The 13,905-nt window shown below is 55.1% G+C and overlaps 2 protein-coding genes across 2 annotated transcripts; one reads left to right on the top strand and one right to left on the bottom strand.

Moving 5' to 3' along the window:
• Positions 1 to 3,897: 3,897 nt before the first annotated feature.
• CGCS363_v000986 (putative WD repeat-containing protein) lies at positions 3,898 to 6,204 on the top strand (the record flags this gene model as incomplete). The annotated part of the gene is made up of 2 exons (XM_036632835.1): positions 3,898 to 4,992; positions 5,050 to 6,204. 2 exons carry the CDS (start codon positions 3,898 to 3,900, stop codon positions 6,202 to 6,204), a joined length of 2,250 nt encoding a protein of 749 aa, XP_036501852.1.
• Positions 6,205 to 8,135: 1,931 nt separating this feature from the next.
• btgE (putative beta-glucosidase btgE) lies at positions 8,136 to 9,981 on the bottom strand (the record flags this gene model as incomplete). Its single annotated transcript, XM_036632834.1, has 2 exons — positions 8,136 to 9,697; positions 9,819 to 9,981. 2 exons carry the CDS (start codon positions 9,979 to 9,981, stop codon positions 8,136 to 8,138), a joined length of 1,725 nt encoding a protein of 574 aa, XP_036501853.1.
• Positions 9,982 to 13,905: the final 3,924 nt, after the last annotated feature.

Raw genomic sequence — 13,905 nt, 5'->3', positions numbered from 1 at the left:
GTGTGTCGTTGGACGGGGTTGGATGCTTCTACCCGAAGCGCCGCAGCGCCCCGAGTTTAGGTAGCAGCGTTGCTCTTGTGATTTTTTTTTCTGCCCGTTCTCATTCTTCTAGAATGTGGATTTGGGATGGGGGAGGGCCCGCCCCGCCATTAACCTCGAGCTATTGGCGCCTTTGACGATGGAAAATCGAGACGAGGCTCTGTCGAGGCTCAAAGGCCCAAAAGGAAAGTATATACAGGGCTTGAGACTCGGCGTGGAGCTCGGTCTCAGCGGTCATGTCGATCAGTCGAGGTTCTGTTCATGGCTGACGGGTCGAAGCTTGGTTTCCGGGGTCACTGTATTTCTGACATGGGAGTGGTCGATCCTGCTGTGGGATTTCAACAGAGCGGTCCTGATTTGCCCACTCTCTTCATGTTGGCGGCCGCACATGTTGAAGGACCCCATGAATAAGCAGACCTCAGCGGGAAATTGTGCGATTGTGTGAGCAGTGTTGGAAAGACAGAAAAAACCCTTCTCTGCGAGAGGTTGGATCGGTTTTTTTCTCTCCTATCCCCTGTCGTGCTTCCGAGTCCCTGCGTAAAAGGCAAGGGGTTGGGTAAATAGACACTGACGAGGGCAGCAAGTGCACAGGCGAGTTGTGAAAAAGCAACGAGTTTGCGGAGCCTGAAGGTCGGAGGCAGCAAGGAAATGGTTAGTATTGGGGTTGGTTTGAAACTCGGGGGACCAGCACGCTGCCGATTGTGATTGATCACCTCAACGGGTCTCCTGTCACGCGCGCGTGAGGTTGGGGGTGGGCTTCTCTTTTCATTCTGGCGCACCGATGGCTAGCAGGCAGCTACTCCAGGGATTCCATCATTGGACTGATCGGGATGTTGCTGTGGCTTGGAGGTGAGGTTGCAGTTGGTCAGATTTTGGCATCGGTCGAGCAGTTGTTTTTAATGTCAGCTTCTAATATAGGGGTCCGCTGGCGAATGAGACAGCTTCAGCGGTGTGTCGATGTGAGTCGCTCATAAGAGTAAGGTAAGCTTGCGTCGCCAGCGAAGGAATCCTTCGCTGCGTAGTGTCCCGTGCGAAAGCAAAAGACGACTGAGGCCTGCTGTTCTTGCCCGGTTTCCGATGCCAGGTGGCAGTCGGTGAGCGTTCTGTATAATTTAGCTTGGGTCGGCGTGGAAGGGGAGTCTTCCTAATCCAACGACTTACATGAATGTGGGCTAGCACCCCTGGATGACCAAGGTCAGAAAGTGAGCGGGGTGACAGGTCACATTGTGAGTGTTGCGAGGTTTGGAGAAAATGAATCAAAACCGGCCGGGGGTTTTTTTTTTTTTTTTTTTTTTTTTCGTCAATGCTCAAATCTGACGGACGTGAAGCGAGAATGACCGTCGTAGAGGGATGCTTACGAGGGAGGCTGAAGATCAAAAGAAAGTACAGTTAGGCCGCCGTTGGAAGAAACCGACTCCGTTGACGCGTGGTTGGGTTGGTTTCCTGCACGGTATTGGCAATCGGGGTGAGGATCTGCAATGTCGTGTAGGTAAGCAGCACATGGAGAGTATATTCGCGCACTAGAGCATGCTTTTTAGGCCGGATATGGTTGCATGGCTTTCTCTGGGACTGCTCATGACCAACTAGCGCTGCGGCAAGAGTCAGGTCCTCCAAAGACGTTGGAGGCTGCTGTCCAACGTCTGAACGTCGGCTGGGTCGTGACGTCAGAGTGAGTTGAAGAAGCGAACAGGTCCACGGTCTGAAAGTAGCAAAGCGAGGTGAGAGTACGGATACTCCATACCGGGGACACTAAAGAAGCACGCGGCTTGCAAAATAAAGCGATCACTACACAGCCCAGACTACTAAATCCTTATAAAAGTCAGTACTTTCTATCGTAGATATCTTAACGATAAAAAGCTCTTATATAACGAAAAAAACATAGTAAAGTGATTTATTACCCTCTTAATTTTCGAAGATATTTTTCAATATTCTTAGTACACGTTTAGAGTGAGGAAATAGGCCTTCTTATTACGGCACTATTAGGTGTTCGCTTTTTTTTGCAAGCCGCGTGAGAAGCATGCGGACGGAGAGCTGGCCGCAGTGCACATTTCTTTCGGCCGGAGCGGTATTGCAGCTGGGGTTTCTGCTAATTGTGGCGACATGCTGCTTGTCGAAAACGATGCGTCCCATCGGGACATGGTTTTGTAGTGACAAGAAGTGGCCGGGTCTGGCCTGGCCAGGTGCAAGCTACCGCGGCGTCGTGGACAAGGTTGCTCGTGTATCCCATCCGTACCAAGCCAAGCCCAACGAAGTGCAGGTGGTCTTGTCTCCAAGCTCGCCTCCTTCCCCTGTGTATGCGTGCTATCCGTACCGTAATACAGAATGAGCTGAGGTGTTCTCGTCGTTTGTCGGCGGTCTCGTTGCGTTCCCCAGGGTTTCCATGGGGGGCACTCAGCACCGCACACCATTTCCCGCCCAGAGTCAGCCATGCATATGATATTGGAGGTGGCGTCCATAGAGCTGGCGTCGGAACCAGTCGCTGTCTTGTTGGACTAGGGTGAGTTCCCGTAATAGTTCTCCCTCTGTGCTGCGCAGACAGAAAAGCAACAGATGCCCACGCTGCGAAGCGATTCCCAGACGGACAGGGTTCGTGGGCTCGCGGCATTAGGTTGGCTGGCATGAGTGGCCGAGGGCATGCATGCCCCTCCGGTCCTTGAGGGCAGGTGGTGGTGGAGGGTGGAGGTGGCCATCCTTGAACCAGCCTCACCACCACTACCACCTTTTTGCCAATCTTTGCGAGGATTGTCGGGACGCAACAATGTCTTGCCTGTCGTGGGAGACCCAGCAGAAGCCACGATCTTGACTCGAACTCAAATTTCGATTCGGCGGCTAGGAAAATGAGGCACCCTCCGTTCCTCACCTTCGAAAGCTGCGACAGTTGGGCGTTGTTGAAAAGACGGTTGTATTTGTAGCAAGGCACGCAGGGATCCAAAGGTGGAAGATAATCCAGGTCAAGTCCTCCACACCTTCCGAACCCACAAAGACCAGGGCCGCTCTTCTCAGCACCAAGTAATTTAGTGAGGGATTGACGAGAGCTGAGAGGGATCGGGCCTTGTCACAGCACCATTGACGAGGTTCCACCAAGTGTATCTTTGCAGTGAAGGTACATGCTCTGCAGCCAGTGCTGCCACTGAGATCAAAGTACCTCTTTAACTCGGAGACCTCGTCAAGTCTTCAATATGGGCCCTGGAATGCAACTCAACCGCCAGGCCGCCTCGCTGCGCTGTGCGGTCGGGTGTTTGGTTGGCGCGCCTTTCGCAGTGAGGTACCCTTTCCCCATTGTCCTTCGATCCCAGTGAAAGATTCCCGCTCGGGTCCCATTCCCGCTCCCGCCCTGCTACAACACCAGCACTGGCACTGGCACTGGACTCGACCTGACCTACGCCTGACCGCATCCTCGACTGCCCGGACCAGACTCCAACAACCTCCCAGTCCGTTCGCCCAGAACTCGACCAACACCTTCCGCCACACATCTCACGACAACCCAGGGCAGGCGACGACACTTTCGTTCCGAATTGACAATCTCCTCGCATTCGAACTTTGTGAACGAAGACCGACTTGCTCCGCTCTCGCAAACGTTGCACACCGACCGGTCATCGACTGCGCGAGATTGAATTGTGCCCCGTGTGCTTGGAAGAAGAAGCAACGGAGCTTTTGGACTGCCGAATACGCCGGTGGCCATCCGTATCAGCGACTCGTCTAGGCAATAGACGTGACCTCGAGCAAACATACGACTTACACTCTCGACCGCTCCAGAAGAAGCCTCCATTCGACCCGACCAAGGCGGCCGCTTCTTTGCTGTATACCTGACCTCGATGATGCCCATTCGGGCCACGACTCAGACTTGAAGCGAGCACGATGCGCCCAAGAACCTCAGAAACAGCCGGCTCTCAGCCTTCCCAAGCACAGGCCACACCCGCTCACTCGAACCATCACCACAGTGTGACCTTCGCTCCGCCAGTCGATGGTCCCTATGACCAAGATTCCCATCACCAACCTGCTCGCGAGACCAGCCAACACAATTACCCCCAAGAGCCACCAACGCATGGCCAACACTTTGCCCAAGCTTCGTACGCTGCTTCGACATCTCACTTCGTCAACCACTTCCCCGTCGCTCCGTCGTCCCTCTACGATGCCGCCAACTCCTTCTCATACAACCAGCACCCTTACGATCCTGAATACATAGACTACGACGATGACGAAGATGACGTTGACGAGGAGGACGATGAAGACATGGATATGAGCGACAGCGACGGCGGTGCTCCTCTGGGTCACACCTCAACGATTGTGCCCGTAACCAGCACCCTTTCGCCCGTGCCCGGAACTGGCGCGATGCTGAACTCCGAACAGTATCCTGGCTCCCCGCATGCCCACAACACGATCCATGGACAACTGCCCGCCGAACCTCCTTCCCATATGACGTCCTACTGGGTTCATTCTGGCCCTGTGTTCGATCCATCAGGGCCTATGCATCCTACCCCGCTCAACACCATCCCCTTTCACCCAATGTTGAGCGCTGGAGGCATGGACGAGGATGACGACGATACATGGCAGTCGACATACCCCGCCATCTCTGGCGTTTCCGGGGCACTTCAACAGCATGTTGTCACGGGTGTCGACGAGGAGGAAGAGGCCATATGGCAAGAGGATGGTCCCCCAGCTGCCAGCAACGCAAATCCAAGCACTCTTGGCCCCGAGAACCTCTGCCTCCGGGATTTCTTGAGAGACTGGGCTTGGCGCAACCGCAATGGTCCTAGGCCCAGTATCAGGTCAATCAGCGCGCAATCCGCACAAAAGGTTGCCCGAGTGCGGTTTTCGGACCTGGAAGGTGACAGGTGCGACTTGCAAGGAATCGACTGGGAAGACCTTGGGGTCCTTCGCTCGGAGGCCCGCGTTCGTAGGAAGTTGGACTACAAGAACTATACTAACCGGGCAGGCTCAGACAAAGTGGAGGTGAGAGTTACCATGAGCCTTTTCGCAGTCTAGCTAGACAAGCTAACACTTCTATAGTTGGACTACCCAGACCGGGAACTCTATAGCACTGAGAACTTCTTCAGGTTCCGCCGCATGGATGTCCGGCAGAACGTCCACCTGGCCCATTTCCAGCTGCGAAACATCCTGGCATGTGCGGGTAGAAGCCGTATTTTCTATCCGGGCCAGCGAGCTGTACACCAGCTCAACCCCGTCACCGGCCAGAGTGAGGTAGCTATGGACCTCAGCGACTTGGGCAATGTTCAAATCTCTACCTTGGACGCCAACTGCGGAGTTCTGATCGCCGGTACCTTCAACGGCGAATACTGCATGCGCAATGTCCACAGCCAGGACAAGAAGTACACGGAGGGCCAAATAACTAACCACATTAGCGGAATCACCAACCACCTACAGATCCATGAGTCGCGAAACTCGACGCCAATGGCTGCTTTTGCAAGCAACGATCAAGGGTTCCGCGTGATGGACGTGGCGACCGAGAAGTTTGTTTTGGAGACACAATACGGGTGTCCCATCAACTGCTCCGCTCTCTCGGCTGACCGTCGCCTTCGCGTGATGGTTGGTGACAACTACAACGTTATGATTGCCAATGCGGACACTGGCGAGATCCTGCAAGAGCTGGGCGGACATCGCGACTTTGGATTCGCATGCGACTGGTCAGACAATGGCTACACTGTTGCAACGGGCTTTCAGGACATGACTGTCAAGATTTGGGATGCTCGAAAATGGACCAAGCCCAATGGCGATGGTTATCCGCTGGAGACAATACGTTCGGAAATGGCCGGAGTGCGCAGCCTGCGCTTCTCGCCCACGGGCAGCGGCCCAAGTGTTCTAGTTGCGGCGGAGGAGGCCGACTGGATCAACGTCATCAACGCACAAACCCTGAAGCAAAAGCAGTCGTTCGACATCTTTGGAGAGATTGGAGGCGTGGAGTTCGCAAACGATGGCCAAGACCTCAATGTTCTCTGCATGGATCGAACACGGGGTGGACTGCTTCAGCTGGAGCGCTGTGATCTGGGTGCTTGGGGAGGGTTCGAATCGGTGGACGAACAGCAGGAAATCGACGTGCGAACCCCTGACCTCGGCGTGTCCTATCCCGAAAGGACTTATCCTCCCAGCTACCCTGCTAAAGCGGCAAGAAAACTGTCCGTGTTCGACGATTTGGAGCCATTCTGAAGAACTTGATACCCGGGGAGACGGCACTACGATCGGTGCTTTGGACGGCCAGGCGTCCGGGTGGCAAAACTTTGGCGTTTGCGGACTCATTTGCCCTTGACGATAACGACCCCGTTCATTGTAATGCGGCCTCGCGATTGTTTCGCATTGGTTGGTTCTCTTTTCTTGTCCTGTTCTTTGACGACACACGGCTGGCATATAGATGGGTTTTTCGAAACAGTGCATGTGTCTGAAGGTGGGAAATAGCATGGCAAGGGCTATGGAAGGAGACCCCTCTGAAGCATTTTTTCTATGTTTTGATCTAGCACAGCGTTGAAACTTATTCTTTTAGGCATGGAGGATTTTAACGACGTCACGGATGGGGGGGCATTCGGAAATGGTGTCTGTCGCATGGTTTCTCGGTTTTCATCATTTCATTCCATGAAAGTACTGTGTGCTTTTGGTACGTTTTTTTGGACATACGGGGGTTTTTAGCATATGACCACACAGTCTTCCGAGTCCGCGGGGGAGGACAACGGGACTTTATTCCATACGAGGAATATAACGACCTTTCATTGTCTTTTATTTCTTTCCATCTATTATACCGTCCGGGTTTATGGCTGATTGGATAAGCTGGGTCTAATCCAGGCATACACATATCCCTTTTTATTTCTCGCGAGATACACCTGGGGAACGGTTTTTGAGGGGACCACTTTGATAGACTAAATCCATTGATTGTTGAAGCCACTGTCTATTACTTTGTGCGGTTCGAGTAGAATGGGGAATGACTGCTCCTGGTGACGATCGACGACTATTGACCGTTGGACGATGCCATCGAGATAGATGGGTGAGTGGAGCCCACATTCTTGCTGTTTACCTTGCCCAGGACATGCAACTGCCGTGTGTGCATCATCATCAGAGGCGGCGCCTCTCGAGCGCCTCATAAACGGTTTGGCGTTTTTTTTTCGGAAACCCACCACCCCTTATTCTTAGTGGCAATTCGATCTGAATTCCATATTGTCGTCTTAGCGTCGCAGCCACAATGGACCCGAAAAGGACAACGGCTGGAAATTCAAATGACAAAGGGGGAGAAGGGCGACTGACCGATGATGGTGAAAGGGAGGATGAAGCGGCCTTTTGTGTTTGTCTCCGTTTCTTTGATGGGTGGTTTTCGGTGCGACCTGAAACGAAACGGGATCGGTGAGCTAATCATGGAGCGGATTGGAGGCTAGAAAGTTTGGACAACCCGATTGTTCGGATGAACGGGTGGTTCATCTGGGCTTTCGGATGCGACGTTGTGTGGGCGGAATGCTGGGCCATATCTGAACTCGCCAAGAAGAATGACACACCCCTTTGTTTATTTTCCATTGTCACGTCGGCACGCGAATGTCTTCAATTACAACATTAAATCGGATTTGTTTGTGGCTCATGAGGCAGGCTTGAAAAAAGACTCGTTTAGATGACACATGAAATAATTTTTGGGGGGTTTTCTCTTCGTTGCCGCCTTTCAATCCTGCCGCGACGAATCATGCCCCCTAAGTGATACATAAGGGAAGGAAATCAGAGTTACACAGGGTGAAGGGGTAGTCCCCCTTTTCCGTCGCTGAACCCAGAAATATTATATATACATCAAATGCTTAGATGACAGTATGTTACATAAAAATCCCTGGACGTCGGAAGAAGGGTTGATTCTTCTCGTCTTTCCCCCTCCTGTTCTTTCTCCTCTCTCCTCCTCGTCGGGTAGGGGGTTGGCTGGGTATCCAATTGCTTTGAAAAACGTTTCGTCGAAATTGTCGTCGGATGGAACGGTGCTTGAAAAATGACTTCATGTACATCTTGTTTTTGGTTTATATGCAGGGACCAACATCATAGACAGGAGGGCGTGAGCAAGGCCGCGTGAAGTTGAAAGGTTGTCTTGTTTCGGTGGCTTCTCGTGTAGTCGCTCTTCCCGCTTAGAAGAGGTCACCGCAACCCCAGGTGCGCTCGCAGCCGCAGGAGCCGGGCTCCTTCCACTCGTCGTTCTTGAAGGAGAAGAAGACGGTCTTGCTACCAATGATCTCGCGGATGGAGCTGATGGCGGTGGCCTGCTCGGCGGTACCGGGGCAAGCCTTGCCGTTGCAGGAGCCGCCGGAGGGCCAGCCGCACTCGAGGTTGATAGCAGCCTTGGAGCCGCAGATCTGGGAGGACTCGAGAATCTCGAGCTGGCCCTTGACGAACTTACCAGCGTCGGAGGCGGCGGTCTCGGCGTTGAAGTAGGGGTGGATCTGTCCACCGACGACGTCGACGGCGTCGCAGATCTCGGAAACGACGTCAGTCTGCTGCCAGACACCGACAGTCTCGGCGGTGGTGAAGGGACCGGTGTAGCCGGCGCTCTTGATGGTGGCCTTGGTGGAGACGATGAGCTGCTTCAGGGAAGAGGCAGAGCAGCGGCCCTGGAAGATGCACTCGTTACCGACGACAACGAGCTCAACCATGCTCCACTTGCCCCAGGCGGTGATGGCGTCGACCTGGTCCTTGATCTCCTGGGAGGTGGGGTCGCAGGTGGCCTTGACGAAGATGCCGATGATCATCTTGAGGCCGTACTTCTCGCAGGCGGAGCCGACGTTCTCGAGGGTGGAGCAGTCGGTAGAGTAGACACGGACGACCTGGAAGCCAGCCTTGGCGATGGAGGCAATGTCGGAGTCGACCTGGTCGGCGCTCTTGCAGGAGCCGGAGGCGTCCTCAGCGTAGGGGGTGTAGGTCATGGCCCAGTGGTCGCCAGAGCCACCCAGGTTGCCACCGGTGGAGGGAGCGGTGGCAGAAGGCTTGGGGGCGGAGGAGGAAGCGCTGGAAGGCTTGGGGGCCTCGACGGCAGAGGTGGTCGGGGCAGGGGCGGGAGCCTCGGTGGTGGGCTTGGGGGCCTCGACGGCAGAGGTGGTGGGAGCGGGGGCCGGGGTGGTAGGGACCGGGGCAACCGAAGTGGTGGTGGGCTTGGGCTCCTCAGAGGTGAAGGGGCAGACGACGACGACGCTGGTCTCGACAACGGTGGTGACGACCTCGGGGCGGGTATAGGTACCGGGGACGACGGTGGTGACGACGGGGTAGACGCAGGTGGTGGTCGGGACAGTAACGGTCACCGTGGTGGGAGCAATGGTGTAAGTTCCCGGGGTAGGGCAGACGTAGGTGGTGGTCTCGACGACGGAGGTGACGACACCGTTGGTGGTCTTCTCAGTGGCGTAGGGGCACACAACCGTGGTGGCATTCTGGACGACGGTGGTGACACCTCCGAAGGTGTGGGTGCCGGAGGGGACCGCGGTAGTCTGGGCGCCGCAGACGGTGGTGGTCTGGCTCACGGTGATGGTGGTGGCCGGGAAGGTGTAAGTGCCGGGGGTAGGGCAGATCTCGGGAACGGGAGTCGGGAGGTCCACGGGGGGCTTGTAGGTGGACGTGGGCTTGGGCGCGACGGGGGCCGAGGTGGCGGCGGAGGGGAGAGCGCTGGCAGCAGTGGAAGGCTTGCTGGGAGGGTTGGGAACCACTGATCTTCAGGTCAGCTCGACGATCTTTCATGTTGATAGCCACGATCTTCACCGTGGCCATGCCGTAGGGCAGAGACGGGGCAGTCTTGGCCGAGTCAAGGGGATAAGGTAAGAACTCACGCGTAGGCTCGCCGTGGATGGTGGTGTAGATGGTGGTGCATCCGGGGACACAGACCGAGGCCTCGGCGCCTCTCTTGAACAGCTCACCATGAGCGTGGCGGTGGGAAGCAGCGTTGACACCGCCAATGGCCGCGGCGGCGGCAGCGAAGATGGAGCCCTTCATGATTGGAAATTAAGTTGCCTTTTGAGGATTTTTGTTGTTTTCGTGTATTATCGACGTAGGTGTCGGTACGAGAAAGCGAATGCCCGCTAAAAGAGTGAAGCGGTAGTGAAGCTGAGGTGATGAGAGGACGAAAGGACGACGAAACTACGTTGACGGCATCAACTCATTTGACGGTGTTTTCGTGAGGAAGGGAAAGGAGAGAAGAGAGGGAAAGAAACGGGCGGGACTGGGATGTTATTATTATGTATGGTGGTTGCTTGCTTAGATTAGGTAGAAGGCTAGTATCCGTACTCTCTCATGGGTACGACTCTGGGAGGAGTCCCTGACCTGGGGGGGGTCCTGGGGGTGGCCGACGACGAACCGGGGTGTGTGCACGACGCGGTGCGGTGTGTAGCCCGCCCACCTCAAGGATAGGTAGTGTGTGGATGTGGATGCCCAGCAGATGTGGACGACGGGTGGGCATCTAAGCATACCGTACCTAGTACGAATGGGCACTCGTCCTGAAGGTGTGTGCCCGGTGTGGGTGACACTTGTTTACCAACGGGGAACCGGTTCATCCATGGCTTGATGGGCTTGACGGACTGGATAGGGATGTGGCCATGGCCATGTGGGCGCATCTCAGCCATGCCAGGAAGCGTCGTTTCGTTGTTTTAGTGTGCACAAGCAGCACCTCAGAAGTGAGGTAACTTGCCAGCAAGACTTTTTGCTGCCAGCAAACAAGCCCCTGCCTCACTTGGCAGCAGGCAGGGCCACGAACCACGGCATGAGGTCGAGGAACCAGACCTAGAACCTGACCCCGAGCGAGGAGAGGAGCCAGAACCGTTTGATCCTCCAAGGGCCTCGAAGCCCAAGACGGCGAGGGCGGTGGAGAGAGCCCCAGGACCTTGATCATGGGAAGCCGGAGCAGTGATCAAAAGCTGTCGCCTTCGTCAGTCTGACAGGCTGTGGACGGAGACATGGCAGAGCGAGGGCCCTGGGCAAAGGGCTGAGAGATACGGGACTTTGCAATCTGCTGGTGAACAGCACTGGCAGCGAGTCGGGGGCCGCAGCCAACCAATTGTCGGTGTTGGTGGGTTCTTGGCCAATCTTCAAGTTGACCCATTCAAAACGATTGACAGCGCGCAAGGAAAAGGGGAGGCGAGATGGCAATCCCGGCTAAGCGTGGTCGTGTCAACCCTTATTGGAAAGCCAAGACGATCCAGCACCTGGGCACCCAGAGCAACCGGCGGCGAGAGAGAGAAAGAGAAAAGGCAAGAGGCGAATTAGAAGAAAGCGAACGACGGAGCGAGAGCCCTTGACCAACCGAATCCACCGTTAATGGAGGGCGTTTAATTGTGCCCAAGATTTGACGACTCGGCAGCTGTGAGCGCAGGACAGGAAAACGGGTGACTTTGAGACAGCGTGAGGTTGGCCAATTGCAGAGGGTCAGCAGTATTCAGCACAGAGCGTTGGTGCGCGTGTGTGTGGTTCGAGAACAGGACTCCAGTTGCTTCCAAGCTACCGTGTCAGTGAGGAACAAGGCGGAAAGAAGCAACGAAAGCGCGTGAAGACAAGGTTACGAGGGAAAATAGGGGATGATGTGAGCCACCACTACCAACAGCAACAGCGGCTGAGAGCGACGAGTGACGGGAGAGAGAGAGAGAAACAGCACCGGCCTTGCAGGCTAGAGGGCGGAGCTGCAAGGTACCCGAAGTGGCAGTCCACTGATTTGGGAGGGATCGGCGGGTGCGGGGGGGCCATGCAGCAACACTTGGGAAGTTGGGAAGGAAGAAGGGGGGCAGAGGTGAATGAGCGGCCTTGGACTGGTGCGCCCGGGAAATTAGCTAAGCGACATTAGCACCAAGGACCCAGAAAATTAGATGAAGCTCTCGCTCACGCTGTCAGGTCTCTGGTCTACGAAGTACCTTACCTCACTACTTATGGCTTCTGCAGGTGCCGCCCAGACGAACCGGTCTTCGGCCTGTCCATTCGTGCCTTGGCACTAACACTCACTCGCGCTGGCCTCTGCCGGAAGGAAGAGAGCAACCTGAAGCTATCCAAATCTCATCTATCTAATTCCATCACAGTCTAGCCGTCCTACCAACTGCCTTAGTGCAGACCTGCCCAGATGCACGCTGCAGCGGCAGTGCTAATGTAGTCAGTGCCCCCGTTGATCCAGTCCGAGCAAGACGAATCGGCGCGGTGGTCTTTTCAAAACGGAATGGTTCAGTGACGGTGTTGCAGCATCAGGATGTTCCATCTTCCTCAGCTACGAATTTGGCGTTGCCGTCCGGCTCCGATGACAGTTTATTTTCGTATTCGTCCAATCTGCTCCCGTCGTTTCGCATGGACACGCACCTTACAACTGCAAGGTGCAAGGTCTGGCAGATTTTTTTGGAATGAACGCGGCAGCCACAGTTGAGTTAGACGAACCACAAGCAAGATTGCAAAGAGCAACACACCCCCGTCTGGCCTCCTGCCCTACGCTGATTATGATGATGATCTTCTGCACGCTTTGGGAAGAAGACGAAATGGAAACGTATCACGTCCCCTCCCTTTTCGAATCTCGAATCGGCCATTTCGTCTGCATCTGGGTTCTAGACACACTCGGGAAAAAGAGAGAGGGAGGTGGTGCGTGTGGTCGGTGTATTACACCTAGGTATCTCTTCCCCACAGTCTCATGTTCGTGGCTTGCGACAACCGGCGCCTAGGTCTACCGTCTGCGCCGCCAGCATCATCTGCCGCGATGGAATCTGGAATTGCGACTTCTTGGGCGTGATTTCAACTCAGATGTCTAGATGCGAGATTCTGCTACCGAGCAAAAGGGGTCGCTGTCATCGTCTGACCTGCCTCCTGCAGTTGGCTGCGCTCACAGCCTGAAAATGAGGTCAGCTCGACGAGATGCATCTCAGCTGTACCTGCATAGGCATGTACTCAAATGCGACCTGCCAATGCAAGGGCCCCGAAATCCAAAAGAATTGCCCGAGACCGCCTCTGCAGGCCAGGCAGGACCACCACTGCCACTAACACGCCTCACCCCAAACACCCCCAAAAGAAACCTGGAAAGCGCCACCGCCGTTGTTGGCCTCCTTCATCAAGCCTGCTCGTGGTCTGAGCTGTGCGCGCTTTGCGTTTCTTCCAGCTTTCTTCTCTGCAGCAGTCTGGCTCCGTGGGTCCGCCAACAACCACCATCCACGTCTGGGTTCATCTTCGCTGCATGGAAGGACGCCGCGCGCTGCCATTTCATCAGGGAATACGGGAAATTTCTGCCTGCCGTCATGGGCCGCGACCTGACGCTCTCCGCGGATGTCTAGCTGATCATCGATGATGTCGTTGTTATCAGTGCACTTCCGATTCAGCCAGTCTGGCCGGGCACGGGGGCGGGAAAGAACAGCCCTGTTTCCAGCTCTCTCTCTCTCCAAGGTCAGCTTAAACTTTCGCCACAAACAAAGGCAGAAAAAGCGGTCTCTCCATCTTGCCCGCCGCTTATCCGGTAACGAGCGCCCTTCGCCTCCCCCGGAATACCTTAAAACCACGCAACGGGAGGATACCACGACAATACGCAACGGCACAGCGCACGCGATGCAACGGTCGCACCAAAGAACAATTCGCAAATACAACTTTTGGGGGTCAAGTTTGCTTACTCAAAAGGTATCTGCCATCTCGCACTCGTGACCGGGCTACGTTGGGCATCTCTCTCGTCGAATATTGTCTTTCCTCTTGCATAAAAACATGTCACCCACTCGCAGGATTTATGCAATGCCCGCCAAGTGGACATCAAATCTCCGGGCGACCTTCACAAAATCCAGCTTCACGAATAGCTTCACAGTCTCCAACAAGGTCCCCCACCACCTACCCCTTTTTTTTTTTTTTCCCTCTCGTCCCATCCAGTTCTTTTTTGCCTCAATCCCACTCGCTATCGTCCCCCCTGCCCCAACACCCCTC

Source organism: Colletotrichum siamense (genome assembly GCF_013390195.1).
Source record: "Colletotrichum siamense strain Cg363 chromosome Unknown KSG_Cg363_contig01, whole genome shotgun sequence".
In the NCBI taxonomy this organism is placed as follows: Eukaryota; Fungi; Ascomycota; class Sordariomycetes; order Glomerellales; family Glomerellaceae; genus Colletotrichum; species Colletotrichum siamense.
This window is presented reverse-complemented; position numbering and strand designations above follow the sequence as displayed.